At 40.9% G+C, this 25,068-nt stretch overlaps 2 protein-coding genes across 2 annotated transcripts in view; both read right to left on the bottom strand.

Annotated features, from left to right (window-relative positions):
- cwf19l2 (CWF19 like cell cycle control factor 2) overlaps positions 1-11,950 on the bottom strand; it is a 53,989-nt gene extending 42,039 nt beyond the window's left edge. The window contains exons 1-2 of the mRNA XM_055637042.1: positions 11,626-11,950; positions 572-682 (exon numbers count right to left, since the gene is read on the bottom strand). Coding sequence (XP_055493017.1) covers positions 572-682; positions 11,626-11,718 — 204 coding nt within the window. The 5' untranslated portion in view covers positions 11,719-11,950. The remainder of the gene's footprint in view (positions 1-571; positions 683-11,625) is intronic.
- A 751-nt stretch (positions 11,951-12,701) lies between these two features.
- The window catches only part of alkbh8 (alkB homolog 8, tRNA methyltransferase), a 29,593-nt gene continuing 17,226 nt past the window's right edge, over positions 12,702-25,068 (bottom strand). The window contains exons 9-12 of the mRNA XM_055637031.1: positions 23,428-23,579; positions 21,014-21,282; positions 16,325-16,474; positions 12,702-14,813 (exon numbers count right to left, since the gene is read on the bottom strand). Coding sequence (XP_055493006.1) covers positions 14,265-14,813; positions 16,325-16,474; positions 21,014-21,282; positions 23,428-23,579 — 1,120 coding nt within the window. The 3' untranslated portion in view covers positions 12,702-14,264. The remainder of the gene's footprint in view (positions 14,814-16,324; positions 16,475-21,013; positions 21,283-23,427; positions 23,580-25,068) is intronic.

Genomic DNA, 25,068 nt, shown 5'->3' with positions numbered 1-25,068 from the left:
AGGTTGCCGTCTAGGTTGGGTTGTGTAAAGCCAATTATACATCAGAAGATCAACTTTGAAAATATCTAACCATATTTCTCCTTTGTGATTTATGAATAAGCTACAAAATGTCATTACATGTAATATTTAAATTACTCTTGTATTCTTGCAGATATTTTTACAGGATATGTATATGTGACAAATCAAACTGTCCTTGGGATAATTGAAGAGATATTGTGCACTGTTTTTACTATAAGCAGAATGCAACACTGTGAAACTTGCTTTGTACATCTTTGTTACTCAATTCCCCAAATTAAAATCCTCCTTAAAATTAACCTCTTTCTTTACTCACTGTTAACTTTCATTCTTTGATATTTACTACTTTGTAATGAGTGCACTAGAAGAGCAAGTAACTATTGCTCATTGAATAATCATGAACTTTAATGTAATGCCAAAGGAATTTAAAAATAAATTTAGTAGGTCAAACCACATTCTCTCACCAATGAGATTTATTTTTGAGTAATAAATGAGCAGAATCTCATTACCTTAATTAACGCAGGAAGAAAAAGTATAAAAATTAAATGTCCATTACCTCTGAAAGCTCATCTATTCGTTCATTAACATCTGGTAACATCCATGTGTCCTCACCACGTAAACGTTTGAGCTGCTTCTGTTTTTCTTCTTTCTCATATTTTGCTTGAGCCTTAAATGGGAAAAGATCCATTAGGATGTGAAAGTCTACAAATGATCTTTTTATTCCATCTTTTTATTAATGGAAAGCTACATAGCACATGGATTATGGTAATATAACTTTGGAACTGAAATGATACTTGTTACCAAAGATTATAGAGGAGCCTAAAAACTATTCCGTAACAACATTTAAAAAAAATAATTTAGAGCATATAGCCAATCTGTCACAGAATAACAATTTTACATTTTAGAAATATATGCACTTTTTAGGATAACACTCCCATTAAATAAATTTAAAAAGCACATCTTTTCAGTCACATTTGTTGGACTAAATAATCATCCAATTGTTCAGGATCTTTTTTATTGTTGTTCAAATATAACAATCTTTGAATGTGCGCCTACTGAAGACATGTAGATTGTTTCCATGATGAACTATTGAATTACACTCAGCTCATCTTGCTCATGGAGGATCACTTTGAGGTGGAGTGGTGTCGTAAAAGGCATTCTCTTCTATATCCTGTTCTATTTAAACATTGAACCACAGTTGACCACTCAGTTAACAATGGCAGAAAGGTATGAGGATTAGCTGTTGACTAATAATTATCCAATAATTAACAAATGTAAATAACACTTTGATACAAAAAGAAATCAGAGTAATTTTTAAAAAGGGAGCAGATTGGTACAAGAATATAAAAATCTCAAAATATTTTCCACTGTTAAAGGAAGTACACCAATTCAGTTATTAAATTTGCAACCTGTGACTCTGCATTGAAGAATGTAGAAGGTTATTGGCATGCCTCAAAAAGATTGGTTTCAAACTCTTCTATAAATATGATTACCAGCAGTTCTATAACTAACCTATCGTACGGGTGATCATTGTTTGACGGGGACTCGGTGGGACAAAGACTCTGTTTCCATACTGTATCTCTAAACTAAATTTAAAAAAGCTTTAGTTTTGCAACGGGCTGCTTCATACATTACTATAATGTAATGCAAAACAAAATGTGTTGTAAAATATCTGAATTAATTGCAAGCAGCACTTCTGATTATGAATGCTCACATCATTCATTCTTTAACATCATCATACAAGCTGAAGTTTAATTTGAATGATCCACCACACGAAATGGCTTATTACGTTGATTTTGATCTGTGATCCAAAGCCTTTCCATATTTTCTGTGATGCTGCATCAAATGCAAATCACCACGGCAACACTTAAAGTTGTCATACTTTGAATACTTTGCTTGATTTTGTCAGCATGCCATGGAATGTTTCGAATGATGTTAAACCAAACATACTAGAGGAGCAAGATAGACCACTCGATGAAAAAACTGTAGTACGGTCATGGGCTCAGGGCCCAGAGACCTTTCATTGCGCATTGTTGCTCATTTTGTACGCAGTTTCACTTTAAAAAATTTTTTTTAAAGGAGCACCTTATTTATTATAAAAAGATAATAATGGTCTAAGAGATCAAGATAAACTGCAAAATCCAATGGATTGACATGGATTCAACTGCGAGAGGCTTAACAGAGATCGGGGTCTTATTCCTAAAATGGCAGAAGTGACGTTCCGTTGCGTTCTGACGCGTACTACACATCAGTCCATTGGATTTCACAGGATTGGTCTATCTTGCTCCTCTATAATCTTTGGTTCAAACTGTTCCTTAATATTAGCCATTAGATTTTCTTATTTTCTTAGTACCAGACTCAATACCATCACTTATGTGGGATTTTTAATTTAAGTTTATTAAAGGATTGTGAAATTATGATAAAACGTTACCTATCCATGTTCTCCAGAGATGCTGCCCGAACTGCTGAGTTACTCCAGGAGGCATTGGTGAGGCCAATTCTGGAGTATGGTGTACAATTTTGGTCGCCTAATTATAGGAAGGATGTCAACAAAATAGAGAGAGTACAGAGGAGATTTACTAGAATGTTGCCTGGGTTTCAGCAACTAAGTTACAGAGAAATGTTGAACAAGTTAGGGCTTTATTCTTTGGGGCGCAGAAGGTTAAGGGGGGACTTGATAGAGGTTTTTAAAATGATGAGAGGGATAGACAGAGTTGACGTGGAAAAGCTTTTCCCACTGAGAGTAGGGAAGATTCAAACAAGGGGACATGACATGAGAATTAAGGGACTGAAGTTTAGGGGTAACATGAGGGGGAACTTCTTTACTCAGAGAGTGGTAGCTGTGTGGAATGAGCTTCCAGTGAAGGTGGTGGAGGCAGGTTCGTTTTTATCATTTAAAAATAAATTGGATAGTTATATGGATGGGAAGGAATGGAGGGTTATGGTCTGAGCGCAGGTATATGGGACTAGGGGAGATTATGTGTTCGGCACGGACTAGAAGGGTCGAGATGGCCTGTTTCCGTGCTGTAATTGTTATATGGTTATATGGCATGTCTGGAGAACGTGGATAGGTAACGTTGTATCTATTTTCACTGTATAGGCCTCATCCTGAGGCCCGCCCTTAGTTTTGTCAGCTTGTTAATTGAGGTTTCCAGGTATAAATCACCTGTCACAACTTTCAAATGTCTGCAAATGTCAGTGAAGCTTGTGGACATTCAAAATCACATCAGTATTTAAAAAATAATCATTCTAATAGAAACATGTATATGTCATTAACTCAATTCAAAGAATGTATATCTATCTATTATCTATACATAACTAAAACTCTGATCTTGTGCTCTTCCAGTTTGCGTGGTTTTTCTATCTTGCGCAAAAATGGTACACGATAGCTCTACAATTTTTCGCCACCTTACCATTCTCCTGTGCTCGTGCAACAGGTTTTGTTCCGATCCATAGTTTATTTCAAAGGTTATTATGGTTTAAAAATCTTAAAAAACGCGCATGTGCAGACCCTGTCAGTCGCCTCCACGCAGATTGGTCTCCTCTCCTGTGTCACCCGGGACGCCGACGCCCCTCCCTGCGCTGCCACAGCCTCTCCCGCTAACTCCTCTCTCCCCTCCTCACAGTAACTTGTCTACCGTCTCCATCACCACTGGCGGCGGGGTGGTTCAGTGCAGGCCCTGGTCCCATCTCTCTTTCCCTCACTCACTCCTCTCCCCCGCCCACCCTCTGCGTCAATGGCGGTCCCGGGTGAATGGCTGTGACCATCCGTCTCCTCCATCGCTGCGATAACTCACCCTCATGGCCCTCTCGGAGGAGATGTTCTCCACCAGCTCGTCGAAACTCGTGATGAACACCAGCTCCATTGCTCCCCCCACCGTGGCACAGCCCAGCGGTGGCAGCGAGCAGGCAGGTGGGCAAGGGAGGGACGGGCCGAGCGGCAGCAGAGGGTGCGCAGGCAGGGCGGGGATGGGCTGAGCGGCTTCTGAGCCGGAGTGGGCAGAGGGAGGGAGGGAGAGTCGGGTTGCAGGGTGGCCATGCAATTTGCACGGAGTTTGAGTAACTCACTCATACACACACAATGCAAACTGGTCCAATCGTCAAGTCAAACCACAGCTAACAATGAATGACCTGTGGAGGAAGGAACTGCAGATACTGCTTTATATTATAGGGAGGGAGTGACTGAGGGTAGGGAAAAGGGAGAGGGAGGGAGGGAGGGAGGGATTGGGGAGGGGAAAGATTCTGGAGAGGTGAGGAGGGAGAGTGGGGGAATTGATGGAGAGGAGGGGGTAGGGAGGGAGAGGTGGGGATGTGAGGAGGGAGAGTCAGGGAGGAGGAGGAAATAGAGGGAGAGGACAGTGGGGGAGGTCAGGAGGGCTAGTGGGGGGATAGGGGAGGTGGAGTGGAGGATAGAGGGATAGGATGAGGTGGGAGGGAAGAGGAGTTATGGAGGGAGTGAATGAAAGTAGGGGAAAGGAGAGGGAGGGTTAGGTGAGGGAGGGATTGGGGAAGGGAAAGAAGAGGGAGGGTGAAGAGGAGGGGGGGGGGGGGGGAGGAGTGCCGGGGATGAGGGGAAATGAGCCACACCTACGCAGTTGGGAGCTATGTGTGAGTGGTGGAATATTGCGTTGGGGGAACAGGTTGTGTTGGAGGAACGGGTGAGTGGTGGAATATTGCATTGGGGAGCAGACCAAACGGGTCTGCAGTTAGTCTAGTTATTATTATTATTATTATTATTATATTACTAAAACTCTCATCTTGTTTGTATGCGTGTGCGTGACATTCCAAAAGCCCGCCAAAACGGTAAAAGATAGTGTTACATTTTTTGGCCCGCCTTACTCACCATTGTCCTGTGATGTAAGAGAAACAAGTTTTGTTCGGATTTATGTTATATTTTACAAGTTATTGACATTTTAAACTTTACAACAAACTCTTTTCAAACCACTTTTCCACTTGCCCTGTCCTTCAGCCGCGTTTGACGTCACAATGGGATCCCTAATCTCATATACATTAAAAAATCACGATTTAAAAAAAACAACTCAGTTTTAATCAAATTATCCCGTTTCATTAAGGGCAGTGGGGGAGGTGAGGAAGGAGAGTGGGGGTTTGGGATAGGGGGGAGGTGGAGTGGGGGAGCAGGGGGATAGAAGGATAGGAGGGGGGGTAGGTAGGGGAGAGGGGTTATGGAAGGAGGGAGTGACTGAGGGTAGGGGAAAGGAGAGGGAGGGAGGTGAGGGAGGGAGGGAGTGGGGAGGAGAGGGGAAAGAAGAGGGGTCAGGAGTGCTCGGGGATGAGGGGAAATGGAGGAGGATAGGGGTAGGAAGAGGGATGGCGAGTTAACGCAAGAAGGGAGGGGAAGAGGGAGGAGGGGACGGCAGGGAGGAGGTGAGAGGAGGGAGCAGAGGAGGGTTGGTGGAGGGTGGGGAGAAGGAGGATAACGGAGGATTGGAATAGGGGACTGAAGAGGGAGAGTGGGGTGTGTTCACATTGATCATATTTCACAGGTTATTGCCATTTTGACCTTTAAAAACATCGCAGTCGCGCTTGCACTTGCTGGCCACATCTGCGCAATTGGGGGAGGGTTGTCGTCACTCACGTCACAACGGGGATCTCTGGTGACACAACGCCTGCACAGTTGGGGGTTATGGGTCAGTGTTGGAATATTGGCCACACCTGGTCTACACCCTGGTCTAGTTACCTGTAAAATGCCCCTCCTGACTGCCTTAACTGCCCATTGAACTGCATACACAGTGGCACCGTATCAACAGTCGAAGCTTGCGATAAGATTTTTAAAATAGTGCACAATGTTGGCTGCTTCTGATTAAACCACAACAACAAAAAGTACTTTGATCATCCAGCATATTGGCTACAGGGGGGCTACTGCATAATATATTCACTGACTTATGAATCTCATTTGCTTTTTAAAGAATACTTTGGGATTTTTATTGCATTTGATCACATGTATAAATGTACTGATACTACAGAATGGTCACAGTTAAAGACTTAGAGAAAAATTCAAATCACATGCCTCATAAATGACAGTTAAAGTTAGCCCTTAATCTTATTCGCCAAGAATATTGATTTCATCTTTAACAAAAATAGATGGGAGTTTAGCAGAATGATGTAATATAAAATTAAACCTTGGTTTCAATCCGGACATGTTTTATTTAATAAATATAGAAAATGGCCTTTTCCACATTTGCAGAACATGCCTCTCTGATAATATAATCCTCCAAATAACTTGACAGTAAATGACAACATCAATATTGCATTGGACGATGGTAATAGATATTTCCTCATTCCACTGATAAATTATATTTCTGCCTACTATTTAAATAAACCAGTGAACAACATATGAAAAATAATTCTTGTATGTGCAATTATTTAGATCTTGGATATTCAAGAATTACAACTTTTAAAAAGACTTGCAAATAACCATATAATAGCCATAAAACAATTACAGCATGGAAACAGGCCATCTCGACCCTTCTAGTCCGTGCCGAACACGTATTCTCCCCTAGTCCCATACACCTGCGTTCAGACCATAACCCTCCATTCCTTTCCCGTCCATATAACTATCCAATTAATTTTTAAATGATAAAAACAAACCTGCCTCCACCATCTTCACTGGAAGCTCATTCCGCACAGCCACCACTCTCTGAGTAAAGAAGTTCCCCCTCATGTTACCCCTAAACTTCTGTCCCTTAATTCTCAAGTCATGTCCCCTTATAATTATTATCTTATTGTCATAAAGTCATAGAGTATTACAGCGGTGAAACAGGCCCTTTGGCTCAACTTGCCCACATCGGCCATTATGTCATATAACCATATAACAATTACAGCACGAAAACAGGCCATCTCGACCCTTCTAGTCCGTGCCGAACACATAATCTCCCCTAGTCCCATATACCTGCGCTCAGACCATAACCCTCCATTCCCTTCCCATCCATATAACTATCCAATTTATTTTAAATGATAAAAACGAACCTGCCTCCACTACCTTCACTGGAAGCTCATTCCACACAGCTACCACTCTCTGAGTAAAGAAGTTCCCCCTCATGTTACCCCTAAACTTCAGTCCCTTAATTCTCATGTCATGTCCCCTTGTTTGAATCTTCCCTACTCTCAGTGGGAAAAGCTTTTCCACGTCAACTCTGTCTATCCCTCTCATCATTTTAAAAAACCTCTATCAAGTCCCCCCTTAACCTTCTGCGCTCCAAAGAATAAAGCCCTAACTTGTTCAACCTTTCTCTGTAACTTAGTTGCTGAAACCCAGGCAACATACTAGTAAATCTCCTCTGTACTCTCTCTATTTTGTTGACATCCTTCCTATAATTAGGCGACCAAAATTGTACACCATACTCCAGAATTGGCCTCACCAATGCCTTATACAATTTTAACATTACATCCCAACTTCTAGACTCAATGCTCTGATTTTTAAAGGCCAGCACACCAAAAGCTTTCTTTACCACCCTATCTACATGAGATTCCACTTTCAGGGAACTGTGCACAGTTATTCCCAGATCCCTCTGTTCACCTACATTCTTCAATTCCCTACCATTTACAATGTACGTTCTATTTTGATTTGTCCTGCCAAGATGTAGCACCTCACACTTATCAGCATTAAACTCCATCTGCCATCTTTCAGCCCACTCTTCCAACTGGCATAAATCTCTCTGTAGACTTTGAAACTCTACTTCATTATCCGCAACCCCACCTGTCTTAGTATCATCTGCATACTTACTAATCCAATTTACCACACCATCATCCAGATCATTGATGTACATGACAAACAACAAAGGACCCAACACAGATCCCTGTGGCACCCCACTCGTCACTGGCCTCCAACCTGACAAACAACCATCCACCATTACTCTCTGGCATCTCCCATTCAGCCACTGTTGAATCCATCTTGCTACTCCACCATTAATACCCAACCATTGAACCTTCTTAACCAACCTTCCATGAGGAACCTTGTCAAAGGCCTTACTGAAGTCCATATACACAACATCCACTGCGTTACCCTCATCAATTTCCCGAGTAACATCTTCAAAAAATTCAAGAAGATTAGTTAAACAAGACCTTCCAGGCACAAATTTATGTTGACTGTTCCTAATCAGACCCTGTTTATCCAGATGCTTATATATATTATCTCTAAGTATTCTTTCCATTAATTTGCCCACCACTGACGTCAAACTAACAGGTCTATAATTGCTAGGTTTACTCTTAGACCCCTTTTTAAACAATGGAACAACATGCGCAGTACGCCAATCCTCCGGCACTATTCCCGTTTCTAATGACATTTGAAATATTTCTGCCATAGCCCCTGCTATTTCTACACTAACTTCCCTCAATGTCCTAGGGAATATCCTGTCCGGACCTGGAGACTTATCCACTTTTATATTTCTCAAAAGTGTCAGTACTTCCTCTTCTTTGATCCTCATAGTTTCCATAGCTACTCTACTTGCTTCCCTTACCTCACATAATTCAATATCCTTCTCCTTGGTGAATACCGAAGAAAAGAAACTGTTCAATATCTCCCCCATCTCTTTTGGCTCTGCAGATAGTTGTCCACTCTGACTCTCTAATGGACCAATTTTATCCCTCGTTATCCTTTTGCTATTAATATAGCGGTAGAAACCCTTTGGATTTACTTTTACCTTACTTGCCAAAGCAACCTCATATCTTCTTTTAGCTTTTCTAATTTCTTTCTTAAGATTCTTTTTACATTCTATATACTCCTCAAGCACCTCATTTACTCCATGCTGCCTATAATTATTGTAGATCTCCCTCTTTTTCCGAACCAAGTGTCCAATTTCCCTTGAAAACCATGGCTCTTTACAATTTTAACGATTTCCTTTCAACCGAACAGGGACATAAAGATTCTGTACTCTTAAAATTTCACCTTTAAATGTACTCCATTTCTCTTCCACATCTTTCCCGTAAAACAAACTGTCCCAATTTACTCCTTTTAAATCCTTTCGCATCTCCTCAAAGTTAGCCTTTCTCCAATCAAAAATCTCAACCCTAGGTCCCGTTTTGTCCCTCTCCATAATTATATTGAAACTAATGGTATTGTGATCACTGGACCCGAACTGTTCCCCAACGCATACCTCTGCCACCTGACCCATCTCATTTCCTAACAGGAGGTCCAGTACCGCCCCTTCTCTAGTAGGTACTTCTATGTATTGTTTGCAAAAAACTATCCTGCACACATTTTACAAACTCCAACCCATCCAGCCCATTTACAGAATGTGTTTCCCAGTCTATGTGTGGAAAATTGAAATCTCCCACAATCACTACCTTGTGCTTACTACTAATATCTGCAATCTCCTCACATATTTGCTCTTCCAATTCTCGCTCCCCATTTGGCAGTCTATAATACACCCCTATAAGTGTTGCTACCCCTTTCCAATTTCTCAGTTCCACCCAAATAGCCTCCCTAGACGAGCCCTCTAATCTATCCTGCCAAAGCACTGCTGTAATATCTTCCCTGATAAGCAATGCAACACCTCCACCTCTTGCCCCTCCAATTCTATCACACCTGAAGCAACTGTCCCAGCCACACTAGTCCCACCTGCCAGTTTGGTCCATATCCCTCCAAACCGGTCCTATCCATGTACCTGTCTAACTGTTTCTTAAACATTGGGATAGTCCCTGTATCAACCACCTCCTCTAGCAGCTTGCTCCATAAACCCACCATCCTTTGTGTGAAAAAGTTACCCCTCAGATTCCTATTAAATCTTTTCCCCTTCACCTTAAACCTATGTCCTCTGGTCTTCGATTCACTTACTCTGGGCAAGAGACTCTGTGCACCTACCCGATTTATTCCTCTCATAATTTTATACATCTCTATAAGATCACACCTCATCCTCCTGCGCTCAAAGGCATAGAGTCCCAGCCTGCTTAACCCCTCCATATATCCCAGGCCCTTGAGTCCTGGCAACATCAATATCTGTTTATTTATTTGTGTGTGTATATATTTATTCAACGGTATATGGACACATTGATCTGTATTTATGCCTATATTCTGTTGTGTTGAAGCAAAGCAAGAATTTCACTGTCCTATCTGGGACACATGACAATAAACTCTCTTGAATTTTGAACATCCTTTCAAATCTTCTCTGCATCCTATCCAGCTTGACAACATATTTCTTATAACATGGTGCCCAGAATTGAACACAATACTCTAAATGCGGCCTCACCAATGTCTTACACAACTGCGACATGACCTCCCAACTTCTATACTCAATGCTCCGACTGATGAAGGCCAATGTGCCAAAAGCCTTTTTGACCACTCTATCTACCTGTGACTCCACCTTCAAGGAACCATGCACCTGCACCCCTAGATCCATCTGCTCTAAAACACTCCCTAGAGGCCTACCATTCACTGTGTTGGTCCTGCCCATGTTAGACTTCCAAATTGCAACACCTCACATTTCTCTGTATTAAATTCCATCAACCATTCCGCAGCCCATTTGGCCAATCGATAATGATCCTGTTGCAATTTTTCACAACCATCTTCACTATCTGCTTCACCTACTTTTGCATCAAAATCACAAATCAAAGTCACAAATTGCTGGAGTAATTCAGCGGGTCAGGCAGCATCTCTGGAGAACATGGATAGGTGATGTTTTGGGTCAGGACTTCAATCACCACTGGTGATCTCCAGTCCCGCACTGCCTGCTATTATCTCCATCCATAAATACATAAACAGGACCGCCATAACAGATCAACGGTTTCAGCCCGCTCCTGCCCCACAGCAGTCATCTGCAAATACCTCGACTCCATCCTAACCCTTCTACCTCTTGAATCAAAAATGCCAGAAGAGGCCATACTCAAATCAATCAGCTGTTGGTAATCCTGAAAAAGTGCACAATATGGAGGAGAAAGCATAAATGAGTCAATGATTGGTAGAGCTTCCGCCTCTCAGCTTCAGTGACCTGTGTTTGATCTGGTTTTGTGGATTTTGTACGTTCTCCCTGTGACAATATTGATTTCCACTCGATGGACTAGTTTCTCCCAATATCCCACAGACATGCAATATGTTACAGAGCTAAAGTATATATAGGAGAATGTATAACCTGGGGGGAAGTTGATCAGAATGTGAGTAGAATAAAATGGGATTAGAGTACGATTGGAGTAAATGGGTGCTCGATGGTCCATACGCACTCAGTCTGCTGAATGATGTTTCCCTTCTGTGAAATATAAAGCTTAATCTAAGGTTTGGAAAAATCGACCAGAAACCAGGCTCATAATCTTGATGTAAACAAGGGAATAAACTAATGTTTTAGATCACAATTCTGTTGGTTTTCTGACCTCAAATTTTCAGCAATCCCAGTTTTTACTTTCTAAATCAGCTGCATTCATCACATTGTTGCCTTTACGGACGGGAAAGCGTTATGACATTCAATTCATGAAGCTTAGTTTAAGAGTAACAGCCTGTAACAAGTTGGATTCTTACTTAAGATAGACATATAATGCTTGCTATATATAGGATCTTTGGTTTAAATGTGATGGGTTTCAGGCCGCAAACTCTGATCATCGCTCACATGGACCATTTAAAATGCTGCTTCGTGCACATTTGCGCGAACGCCGCCGAGTAAATACCTTGGCCACAACCTCCTGCCTTGATCTCCGTTTAAATTCTCTCCCTTCCTCGATTGATTTCTGGCTTTCAAATCTACCTCCGTACTCCGCCATGTTGTAGCCGCCGGCTCCGCGCACTTTGCGACAGACGCGCAAGCGCGCAAGCGTCGCGAGGAGACGGTGCTCGCGGGCGCCCCCGGGTGTCTGGCTGAGTCAGTCATTCAACCATCGTGCAGGTCCGCTACAAATACCTGAAGCATTCGCCTTGGCTTGACTTAGAATCATTTCACAGCAATTGCAACCCATTCAACTCACTTAAGAGTCAAAAAGCATGGAAACAGGCACTTCGGCCCAATATACTACCCCTCCGCGTTTGGTCCATATCCCTCAAAACCTTTCCTATCCAGGTACCATGTAGCACCACCGACCTCGGGTGAACTAGCTAGGGGGAGGGGGACTGGACTTTTGGTGCCTTCCCTCACAGTGGAAAGTGTTGATTCTGCTGTGGGGGGGATGTTCATGTCGAATCTTATAGTAGATTGTGTCTTTTTCTTCTTTTTTATTTAATATGGATGTGTGGTAATCTATTTTTTTTCTCTGTAAAGCACTTTGGCTTCAACATTATTTGATTTAAAAGTGCTATATACATTAAAAATTACTTACTTACCTGTCCAAATGTCTAGGTTTAACAACAATTTACATTAACGAGTCCCCTGTGGGGTCCCTCATCCCAAAGGCATGCAGATTTTTAGATGAATTAGCCAATGTAAATTGCCCCAAGTTTGTAGGGATTGAACACTGGAATAACAGATCTGTTTGAACTGGTGATTAATGGTCAGCATGGACTCAGCTGGCCAAATAGCCCGTTTCCTTGCAGTATCTCCTAACTAAATCCAAATTGAACTAAGATTATATCCAAGTACTAATGTAAATATATTATTTGGACTAATTGAATACTTCTAATTTTGTAAAACTTCCCAAAGTTTTTCACAGGCACAAAATTTGACAGGGACACTAAAGTTTGTTCTGCTTTGGGAAAGATTACCAAAGATGGACGTGGGCGGGTTAGAGTAAAAAAAACAGTTGAAATAAGAGAATACTGATGATACTGATACTTTATTGTCACATGTAGCCAGGTACAATAAAATTCTTTGTTTTTGCATATAATACAATATATCTGTGCCGACAAAGTTTACAAAAGTTCTTTAACTATACTGGAAATATTCAGCAGGTCAGGCAGCATTGTTTCTTTACATACATGTACCCTGATCTGTTGAGAAAGCTTAATTTATTCAAGAATGAATACACAATTTATACACGAACAACAGCGATCACCTACGGCTAGATAAAGTGGGGAGAGGCTCGTTGTGGCTTGTTGAATTTATTTCTGAGATGTAAATGTTATGCAAAATCTCTTTATTCTCTGCCTCCTAGCAACCTTTTTAAATTAATGGCTCCCCAATAGCAGGAACAGTCTGGCTTCTTAAATTTGCAGGAAAATAAACTAATCTTCGGGAGTTATCTTTTGTTTGATAACTTGACTATCCTTTCATTCATGAGCTCTCCAAAACTATTAACTGTTGCCTCTGCATTAAAAACAAATCATGAATTCACCTGACTTTTTCAACCCAAAAACACCTTGCAAATTCAGATAACGTGTTAATGAATCCACAAGACTCAGAAAGAGCTCTCTGGTCTTGCCACAAGAGTAATGTTTAGTCAAGACACAAAGTGCTGGAGTTACTCAGCAGGTCAGATAGCTTCTCTGGAGGACATGGGTGGGTGATGTTTGTACATGTTTAGTCTTTGATTTTCCTCTAAATTTACTACCCTACGCTTAACCACTTCAAATAACCACTGCCATTGGTTCTCTCTGCAAACCTGTTTCCATCTAACTGGTGTTTTACATATCCAGCAACTGGTTTTATTGATGCTTTTACACTTCAGAAGCTGAGCCGCACCTGCTAGGTGAAAGCTTATGTTACATGATTTTCAACTTCCAGTAATTTCATTATTTCCTGCATCAAAAAATTAATAACCACAATTATCTGGCTGCACTGCACTGCATTATGACTGATAAGACAAAATGTGGCGCAGTGGTAGAGTCGCTGCCTTACAGTGCCAGCAATCCAGGTCCGATCCTGACCATGGGTGCTGTCTGTACGGTGTTTGTAAATTCTCCCTATGGCCATGTGGGTTTTCTCTGGGTGCTGGAGTTTCCTCCCACACTCCAAAAAGATAGAGGTTTGTAGGTTAATTGGCTTTGGTTTAAAAAAAAAAATTGTAATTTGTCCCTAGCGTGCAGGATAGTGCAAGTGTATGTGTCGAAGCTGATGGGGCACGCGCACAGACCAACAAACAACGCTTTGAGATTACTCCAATTAGTTCCAGACTGATATACAGAGAACAATGGAATAGTAAACGTTTCTTCTGAAATCAGCTCATCATGTAAAGTTTTTTTTTCATGTTTTCATGTTGTACATTAGACATCCAGAAGGCGCTGATGCAAACAAGCATTTCAGATGTGAATAGCACTGGCTTCATCAATATTACCTCTTTATTAAGTAGTTTAACTTTTAAAAAATCTGTTACAATTATTATATTTCCTTGGGCGACAAGTTACAAAATTAAATCTGACGTTACATGCAAGTTACAGCATTTTAGCATTTTTCAATGATGACACACCAATTCCCTTGATCATAATAACTCTGCACTATTCTAATATTCGATATATCTCTACACAAGTTTTCTAATTCCCCATCAGAGAAAACGTGATAAAAACGGTGGTAAACAGCATGCTCTTTGACCTCAGGTGGGAGTGCTGAGACACCATCAGCGTTATGGTGACTTTTAACTCCTCTTAAATGCCAAGGAACAAGTAAATCTTGTGAATCAAAGTTAGTTCTATTTGTGTGCACAGGAAGCTTTGCATTGTTTTGTTTAACTGTTGAATCCTTGGTAACATCTGGTAGTTGCTTCAAACAAGCTAAATCCATTTTATTGGCATCTTGATTGATGTACGAGAAATCATTTCCTGTTTGTACCGTGACACAATTTGCTTGAGGTTGGATACATTTTCCTTTTCTTTCTGCTAGATATTTAGATTTTACTTTCTTGTGTTCCTGTTCCATTGCCCAAACATAAATAAGTCCCTTGCCTCCCAGCCGTAGTAGTCTCACAATCTCTTTGACAGCCGACAGCCTCCTTTCCTGTAATTGAAAAATATGTACTGAACAAACTTAATCTAAATGAAAACAGGGAATTTTGTTGATGTTGAAATTACCAGTTTACAATAGAACCTGATATTTTAATTTCTTAAAAATGTTTAATTCCAAGATGCTGTCCACTTTAGATTTTCTCGTACTACATACAACACCACAGGTAAATACTGGATAGGTAGTTTCTTAAAATAAAGTATACAGACTTTAACTCTTCACCCCAATTAATTTCTACTAAGCATTGATTATTTAATACATCAGGACTAGTTTCTCCTCCTGGAAATGGTGTTTCATTTTATTTATTATTATAAGACTTAGATAGGTTGGAAGAGTGGGCTGAGAAGTGGGAGATGGAATACAGCATGGCAAAGTGTGGAGTTGTGCATTTTGGTTGCAGGAATGAAGGCGTAGACTATATTTTCTAAATGGGGAGAAAATTCAGAAATCGGGAGGTGCAAAGGGACTTGGGAGTGCTGGTACAGGATTCCCAAAACGTTAATTTACAAGTCAGAGTCGTGAGTCTGTGGAATTCTCTGCCTCAGAGGGCGGTGGAGGCCAGTTCTCTGGATACTTTCAAGAGAGTTAGATAGGGCTATTAAAGATAGCAGAGTCAGGGGATATGGGGAGAAGGCAGGAACGGGGTACTGATTGGGGATGATCAGCCATGATCACATTGTATGTCGGTGCTGGCTCGAAGGGCCGAATGGCCTACTCCTGCACCTATTGTCTATTGAATCAGTAGTATGGAAGGCAAATGCAATGATAGCATTTGTTTTGAAAGGGCTAAAATCCAAAAAACAGTGATGTAATGCTGAGGCATTAAAAGGCACTGGTCAGACCGCATTTGCAGTATTGTGAGCAGTCTTGGGCTCCATATCTGAGAGGAAGGATGCGCTGGCGTTGGAGAGGGTCCAGAGGAGGTTTACCAGAATCATCCCAGGGATGATTGGGTTAACATATGATAAGCGTTTAACGGCACTGGGCCTGTACTCACTAGAGTTTAGAAGGATGAGGGGGACCTCATTGAAACTTACCAAATAGTGAAAGGCCTGGATATAGTGGATGTAGAGAGGATGTTTCCACTGGTGGGAGAGTCTAGGACCAGATGCCATAGCCATAGAATAAAAGGACGCACCGTTTATTAGGGGATGAGGAGGAATTTCTTTTGTCAGAGGATGGTGAATCTATGGAATTCATTGCCACAGAAGGCTGTGGAGGCCAAGTCAATGGATATGTTTTAAGGTGGAGATTGTTTGGTTCTTGATTAGTAACGGTGTCAAGGGTTATGGATAGAACACACAGCCAAGCTACTACACCATGTGACTGTTGCCTTTTCGATCCAACTGGAATGCAAAACAAGAAACTATTCATTATTTTATACAAATAAAACTTTTTTTTCTTATTAAATATGCACTGGTGGTTCAAACCAACCATCCACAAATATAAAGAAACACATTCCCATCCTTGGCACATTACCATATAGAAATCAAGTTTATAGTTACCTCTGTTGAAAAGTGATGAACAACTGCTATAGAAATACAAGCATCACAAATGCCACTGCGCAAGGGCACGAGTAAGCCATCACAGATGAAGACCTCAAATTGTTTCTCTCTGCAAATATCAACAAGATTTTTGCTGCGATCACAACCAATCTGGTAAATGAGAATGGGAAAAACTGCTACAACGGGGCATCTTAAAAATGCAAATTTTGCAATCACAAAGTACTAAAATCACTGTTAACAAATTGCTATTTATTGAATATACAATGTAATGTAATTTAATGAATGTAAAAGATGGCGCCTGCTTGTGGTGACATTTTGCCAGCAACAGAAGAGGATTATTTACAGCTTCAATCAACTCACCTGGATTAGAAAAACGGCAGAAATCAGCGCCGTAACGGACAAGCTGCTAGTGCACTAGTGCACTTGATACCGCGATCTCCCGCTATTGCGGGAGACTCCAACTGCAAGCGTTCCCTCGATCGCTGGAGAACTTCCGACCCGACTGGGGATCACAGGTACTGTACCTGGAAACACAGAGAAGACCTCTGGAGCTGATGGGCAGGATCTCCCAGCAACAACGGAGCTGGAGCTGCCGACTGTGAGGGAATCCCCGATCGCAACGGAGCTGGAGCTGCCGTCTGCAAGGGAATCCCTGTTCCAGCGCAGGTTCACAGAAACTGCAGGTACAGTAGGAACAGTACCTGGAAACAATGGAGAGGTCTCCATTGTGTCCGGAAATGTGGCCTACAGGCAGGACTTCAGGTCAGACTGAAGCGTAGAGGACTTCGACCCCCTCTCCCTACCATCCTACTGGCCAATGTACAGTCCCTTGAAAACAAAGTGGAGGACTTAATGGCAAGGCTGCTTTAACAAAGGGAGCTGAGGGAATGCTCTGTGTTCTGTTTAACAGAGATATGGCTCACCACCGGCTCCCCAGACTCAGCTGTCCATCCTGAAGGTTTCTCCATCCATTGCATGGACCGTACACTGTCATCTGGGAAAGGGAGAGGAGGGGGCGTCTGCCTCATGGTCAACTCTGCGTGGTGCTCAGACGTGGCAGTCCTATCTAACTCCTGCTCTCCGCACCTGGAACACCTGGCTGTGAAGTACCGTCCCTTCTACCTACAGAGGGAATTCACCTCCATCATCCTGACCGCGGTCTACATCCCACCCCAGGCTGATGTCCATCTGGCACTGGGGGAGCTGCATGCCGTGGTCATCAAGCACCAGACGTCTTACCACAAGGCATTTACCACCATAGCCGGGGACTTCAACAAAGCCAACCTTAAGAAATCGCTCTCTAACTTCTACCAACATGTCTCCTGTAGCACCAGAGGACCAAACACCCTCGACCACTGCTACACGACCATCAAGGATGCCTATCGCTCGATCCCTCGCCCTCACTTCGGTAAATCCGACCATACCGCGGTGCTGCTTCTTCCTGCCTACAGGCAGCAATTGAAGAGCGTATCCCAAGAGAAGAGGACTGTACAGAGCTGGTCGGGGTGGGGGGGGGCGCAGAGGAACAACTCCAAGACGGTTTGGAGTCTGTAAACTGGGCAATGTTCAGAGACTCAGCAATGGGCCTGAATGAATATGCCACAGTCGTCACAGACTTCATTAAGAAATGAGTGGAAGACTGCATCCCAACAAAAACCTCAACACCAGCAAAACCAAGGAACTGATTGTGGACTTTGGAAGGGGTAGGATAGGAACCCACAATCCCGTTTATATCAACGGGATGATGGCGGAAAGGGCTTCAAGTTCCTGGGAGTGCACATTTCCGATGATCTTTCCTGGTTCGAGCACACTGATGCAATTATAAAGAAAGCACATCAGCGCCTCTACATCCTGAGAAGATTACGGAGAGTCGGTATGTCAAAGAGGACTCTCTCGAACTTCTACAGGTGCACAGTAGAGAGCATGCTGACTGGTTGCATCATGGCTTGCTTCGGCAACTTGAGCGTCCAGGAGCGGAAAAGAATGCAGAAGCTTGTGACCACTGCCCAGTCCATCATCGGCTCTGACCTCCCTACCATCAAAGGGATCTATCGCAGTCGCTGCCTCAAAAAGGCTGCCAACATCATCAAGGACCCACACCATCCTGGTCACGCACTCATCTCTCCGCTACCATCGGGTAGAAGGTACAGGAGCCTGAAATCATGTACATCCAGGTTCAGGAACAGCTTCTTCCCCACAGCATTAGGCTATTAAACTCACCAACAAACAGACTCTGAACTGTAACAGCCGATTGCACTTTATCTGTTTATTTATGTCTATATGTGTGGTCTATGCTATATAGACACACTGAACTGTTCTGTATTTATGCTTACTATATTCTGTTGTGCTGCAGCAAGCAAGAATTTCATTGTTCTATCTGGGACACATGACAATAAACTCTTTTAACTTGTCTTGTCTTGATATACAATGATGTTTCAACTATGCGAATTCTGTGAATCGCTGGTAGAGCCGATGCTTCACAGTGCCAGAGTCCCAGGTTTGATCCTGACCTCGGGTGCCTTCTGCGACTGTGTGGATTTCCTTTGGGTGCTCCAGTTCATTAGTTGCAACGGTAATGTAGGAGGAAAGATAAAAATACTACAATATTTCTAATCTACACACTGTGAATTGGTCCTAGTGTGCAGGATAGAACTAGTGTATGGGTGATCGCTGGTCAGCACGGACATGTGTTTCCATGCTATATCTCTAAATTAAACTAAGCTAAAATGGTTCACAAAACAGTATTGAAATGTGTAATTCTCCAAAATATTTAGAACACTTATTAGTACAGTAGTAGAAGCAGCAACACTGATGTATATGCCTGTGTCTTTAAAACTAAACTAAGATTTGCTCCATTCACCTAGAGGTAATTCTGTGAAACAACAAACAGATTCAGTCTACTGTAACCAAAATCCATTAAAAAGAGGTCCATTAAAACAGGGGTTTACTGTAATTCGTTCCAAAGAAAAAACATTAAATTTTATTTATAAGCCTAAATTAATATTTATGAAAGCAAATACTAATATTTGGGATTTTTTGATTTTAAACAACTGTCAATGTGGACCAGTAACCTCTAAATATAGCAGGTGCGTCATGGGAATGGAGGAAGTTCAGCCATTACATTTATTAGCCTCAAATGAATCAAACTAATAGCAACCTCTCATGAAATCAGATGCAGATTCATCCCCCTATTCATTTGTCATTACCTTACTTACATCTCAACTTTCTTATTGGCAATTGTAAAGTTTACACAAGTTTTACAATCTCTCAACTTACTCTTTACAGAGTATGTCCAAATTTAGTTAATAACCATAAACATTTATACAATCTTTAGGAATCAGATAGATGTGTAAATGTAAAGATTGGCAACAATCAAATAATACATTGCTTTGCTGTTCAGCAGAATTTATTTATATTGCTTCCAATTTAGGCAGTCCAAAGAAACAACCAATAAAGAGACATTTTACATTTTAAGAGAAAGTTTTACAAGAGAGCATGGAAATACAATAAAATGAGTGGTAATAAAAGAAAATATGGGCGCATAGGCCACATATTTTTCCACGTTCGTACATTTGGGGTCAGCAGATAATTTGTTTGACACAGCACTGACAAAATGACCTTCAGCTTGCATGGGATTACACAATTAACATCATGCTGGCAGCAATGGTAATAGCCTTTCTGTATTCAGAATACATCAGACAATTACACTTGTTGAACAATTACAACAATGCACCTTTCTATATCTACAAATCATTACCCTCTTCCGCACTATTTCTCCTTCTGTAACATCTTTCCAATTTCAACTCTATTTGTTTTAAAATATTTCAATTGTGGAATTTCAGTTTTTATCCTCCATTCCTACATTATTGCAGGTTAAATCTGTCCCTCTCACCTTAAACGTATGTCCCCTGGTTCTTGATTCCCCTTACTCTGAATAAATGTCTTTGTGCATTCACCCTATCTATTCTCCTCATGATTTTATACACATGGTGGGAGCTGGGTAGGTTTACTGCTGGAAGCACTAATCATAAAAGGCACAGGAAAGGAAGCAATTGCCAGCTCAAAAAAGATGGACAAGAGACTCAGTAAAATCAGAGTGAATTTAAGAGAAGATAGACACAAAATGCTGGAGTAACTCAGCGGGACAGGTAATTTTTTTTTAAAGTCTGACTGTGTAATGAATGCTGCACTGAAGAAAGACAGATTAATGTATGTGGTAAAGGAAAAGAGCAGATGATCAAAGATGTAAAACTCCTTAAAACGTAAATAAGCCATATTAAGTTAGCATGGCCAACAAGAAGGTTATGTCTGAAGAAGGGTCTCGACCCAAAACGTCACCCATTCCTTCTCTCCAGGGATGCTGCCTATCCCGCTGAGTTACTTCAGCATTTTGTGTCTACCTTCGATTTAAACCAGCATCTGCAGTTCTTTCCTAAGGCAACGGAGATTTGGACGGTTTGAAAATGGGTGTAAAGTTTAAATGGATACTTTGAAGGCACATACAACGAGGAATGAAAAACAGAAGTAGATGTGATATTTCAGAGAACGTGGCAGAATATAACATTGCCGTGAGGTAAAATATAAAAGAGTATAGCAATTTATTTTGAGGACCCATGAGAGAGTTCAATTTAATAATAGTTAAATAGTTATGTATCCATATTTATTAAAAATTAAGAAATATATATTTACCATGAACAAGTCCTTGTTAACTCCCAGGTATTTACCATTTCCACAGCCAACATCAGCCACCAATGCTCCATCTGGCAGTGTTTTGAGGAATTCAACCACCTTCGGCCATGGGGTATGCCTAGTATCGCTGAAATGGCAAGCAATCTCATCATAAACATCGTGTACATACTTGTGTTCCAGCTTTGAGGCATCCCCATCACTGGCTGGGACTGAGGGAGTAGGATTTGTGCATTTACAATCAATTTGACTGTCACAGACTTCTGGATAAGCTATAGATAAAAGTAAAACATTTTTTCTTCTTAAATATAATTTTGTATTAGAATAACAATAATACAAATATAAAACTTTTGTATTCGTAAAAAATATAGTTTCAAAGAAAACACTGCATTATGAGTATAACTGAAAAGCAGAATTTTACTTTCAGACTTTTTCCCCACAAATCTTGCTTTTAATTAGTGCAGTTCCTCTGGCTACATTGTTTGCATGATTGAAAGACAACTTCCACCCTATGCTAGTACAGGTCCTCCACAGGTCATGAACTCCCAACTCATGTTCAGTCCATATACATGAATAAGCATTTTTCTGCTTTTTAAGGATACAAATATCCATTTTGTTAGGAAGTTGTCAGCATTCGTGGTCTACTACTCTGGAGCATGGGGTTGGAGATTGCAACCTTCACGTGGTCCACCCTGTTTCGACGAATGCAATCAACCTGGCGTGCACAAACAGAAGATCAAACAGAACAAGTTGTCTTACAAATTTAGGCTGTGCACGCCATACGCAAGAAGAAGAAGATTCTAGAGCATAGTTCTTGACTGAAGATGATTAGCTAATGATATATTGTGCATTGAATTGTATTGATTCACGGGTGAAGAATTTGCAATTATCTTGTTTAGTTTAGTGATAAAGCACAGAAACAGGCCCTTCTGCCCACCAAGTCCGTGCCGACCAGCGATCCCCATACATTAACACTATCCAACTGGGACAATTTGCAATTTTACCAAAGCCAATTACCTACAAATCTGTACGTCTTTGGAGTGTGGAAGGACACCGGAGAAAACCCACGCAGGCCACGAGGTGAACATACAAACTCCGTACAGGCGGCAGGGTCAGAATCAAACCTGGGTGTCTGGCACTGTAAGGCAGCAACTCTACCGCTGCGCCACGGTGCCTTTCATTTTTTGCGTGTACAGATGTTTAGCCTAATACAACTGAAATAATTTTATTTTTCAAACTTAAAATAGGAGGATGTGCATCTTCCATAGTTACATTTTGAACTCAAGATGCGGCGACAGTTACTACCCTTCTAATCAAGGGTGAGCAAGAGTGACTTTAAACAACAACAGAAAGTGTTGGAAATTGATTAGCAAATCAAGTAAAAACTACTGGGAGAGAAATAAAGGTTACATTTCACACAAGTACCTTCTCCCCACTTATGTTACTTAACATGCTGAGTGCTTCCATCATTTTCTGACTTCAATGTTGTACTAAAATTGGAATAAACTGCAATCGAGGAAAATACCCAGCGCAATTGAATTCTAATTGCTAGAGGTCATTTACGTCAACCTCAGAAAATTGTTTTATAAGTTCCTTACAGCGGTGATCTTGGGTCAACTATTTAAGGAAATATGTGGATATTGATGACAATGCTGAGAGCTGGCAGAGACTCAAAGGACTGCATAGCCTCCTTCAAATCATATGGAAAATACAAATATAAAATTTGGAAGTGAGGATATTTCCTAACACTTGGTTGCAGTTTCCTGAGAAAGTGAAGTCTTCAACCATCCAACCCAAAGCGAGAACGATTTATGCATTCAAGCTGAGCATTTTCTCTTAAAGCAGTGTATTTCCTGCTCCACCTTAAATTTTTATTCCCACTGCTGGTAGTATAGTACGGTCGTAGTGTAAATCTAAACTATGTATTGCAACAACTCAAAGCTTCTTCAACAGCAACTCAAATCATTGACCACTTATATCTACAAGTAATAAAGACCAACAGGAACCATTATTTTCAAGTCACACATTATCTTGGCTTGAAAATATACATATCCTCCTTCACCATTGCCAACTCAAATTCTGGAGTTTCCCCATCTAACAGCACTGTGGGAGTACTTTCATGTCATACCAGGAATTAGACAACAATTCACCAACACCTTCAAGTTAGATATGTGGAATGAAGGCTGTTCCTTGCAATGGTATTTACTTTCTGGAAACAAAAAATCTAAAATAATAAATCTTGTCATATCTTTGGGAGCTCTGGAGCAAAATTAGAAAAGGAGAAAAGTGGACAATAACGTGTTTTGAGTCGAACTTCAAATAGTTTGATAATTGGCTTTGATATTTTTATCAAATCAGTAAGATAAACCATGATATAGAAAAGGGTTCTAAAACATTGGGGGAAAAAATACACTTACCACAATCACAGGGTTTCTTTCGGACTTTTCGAAAGGTAAAACTGGTCCTTGTTCCCCTCTTATTCAAGGTCAAGTTACTAGCATCAGCACTGATAATTCCAGTCTTTGGCATCTCTGAGGCTGGCACCACATCAAACTTTCTAGGGGTAATTCTGTTAAATATATAAAAAAGACAACGATCCTTCCCCATTTACAAAAGGCTGTAAGCATAGATAAACACAACATGACCAACACAGAACTGATAAAAGAAAGAATATTTTTTCTGTGAATTTACAAGTACATTACGCTATCCTCGCAAAATAAATGTTAAACAATAGGTATTAAACACGTTTATCTTTTGGAATGACAGCTGGAATGACTAGATAAATTATTGCAGAATTGTTTATTTAGAAAGTTTCCTATGCTCAATTTTCTCGAATGATATTGTTGGTAGGTTCAAGTGCGATTGAATTATGTATTTACAATTTCGTGATACAATGCCATTTCCTACTGTTTAACTTTGAATGGTTTTTTTTTAATCCCATTTAATCTTTCTGCAAACAATCAACTGTAGGAATATATTTAATTCCACAAATGTCACTGACAAGTTAAAAAAAAAAACACTGCACAGGTAGATGCATTGCAAGAAAGAGGAAAAACCGTTGGCATAAGCTGCATTTATTTCAATGCTAGGGGCTCAACAGTTTAAAATGGACAACCTCAGGGTGTGAGTTGGTTTTAGTGAATGGAATATTATAGCCAAAGCAGAACGGAATGCTCCAGAAAAATGATGCTACATGCGTAATAGAGTCAAAGAGTCATGCAGCACAGAAACATGCCTTTTGGCGCATATAGTTCATGCATCCAAGATGCTCCATCTAAGCCAGTCTTAGCTACCTGCATTTGGCCTACAGAGGTACAGGAGAGAGACGAAAGGGAGTTGCCTTTTTTAAATCAGGGAGGACAGAACTACTATACTTAAAGAGGAAAGAATCACCAGTTTGTTACCTGGACTCGAGTTATAGGGAGAAGCTGGATAGGCCGACAGTTTTCTCTTTGTAACGTAAGAGGTTGAGGCATATTATTGAAGTATACAAAATAATGAGGGACACAGAAAATGAACACTCACAGAGTAGAACATTCTAAAACTAGAAGTCATAGGCTTAGGATGAGAAGGGATGGTTTAGAGGTACCTCTGGGGTAACAGTTTTACTCAGAGGGTAGTCCATATCTGGAATGAGCTACCAGAGGAAGCTATAGAAGTGGACTTTCAAAAGATAGTTGGACAGATATATAGATAGAAGGGTTTAGAGGGATATGCCAAATGGTACAAGCCAAGAATGCCAACTCAGTTGGTAAGGACAAGATGGGTGTAAGGGCCTGTTTCAATGCTGTGTGGCTCTATGACACTGCCTTATAACTAACAGATAATACAGACCAATAGCTAAGGAAATAACCAAGTCTTTAAAAAAAACACAAAATATTCATTATTTCTTTCAAAATGCTGGGTTAATATATGTTTTAAAGTCAGCAATTACTTTAGCTGTAACAAAGAGTTCAACATTTTTTTCCCCCTCTTTCTATTCATGGGCCCGATATATCCTTTAGGTATTTTTCAGATTGCAGTGCCTTTCTTTACATTTTGGTGAAGCAGGAATACCA

This window comes from Leucoraja erinacea, chromosome 6 (assembly GCF_028641065.1).
Source record: "Leucoraja erinacea ecotype New England chromosome 6, Leri_hhj_1, whole genome shotgun sequence".
Taxonomy (NCBI): Eukaryota; Metazoa; Chordata; class Chondrichthyes; order Rajiformes; family Rajidae; genus Leucoraja; species Leucoraja erinaceus.
This window is presented reverse-complemented; position numbering and strand designations above follow the sequence as displayed.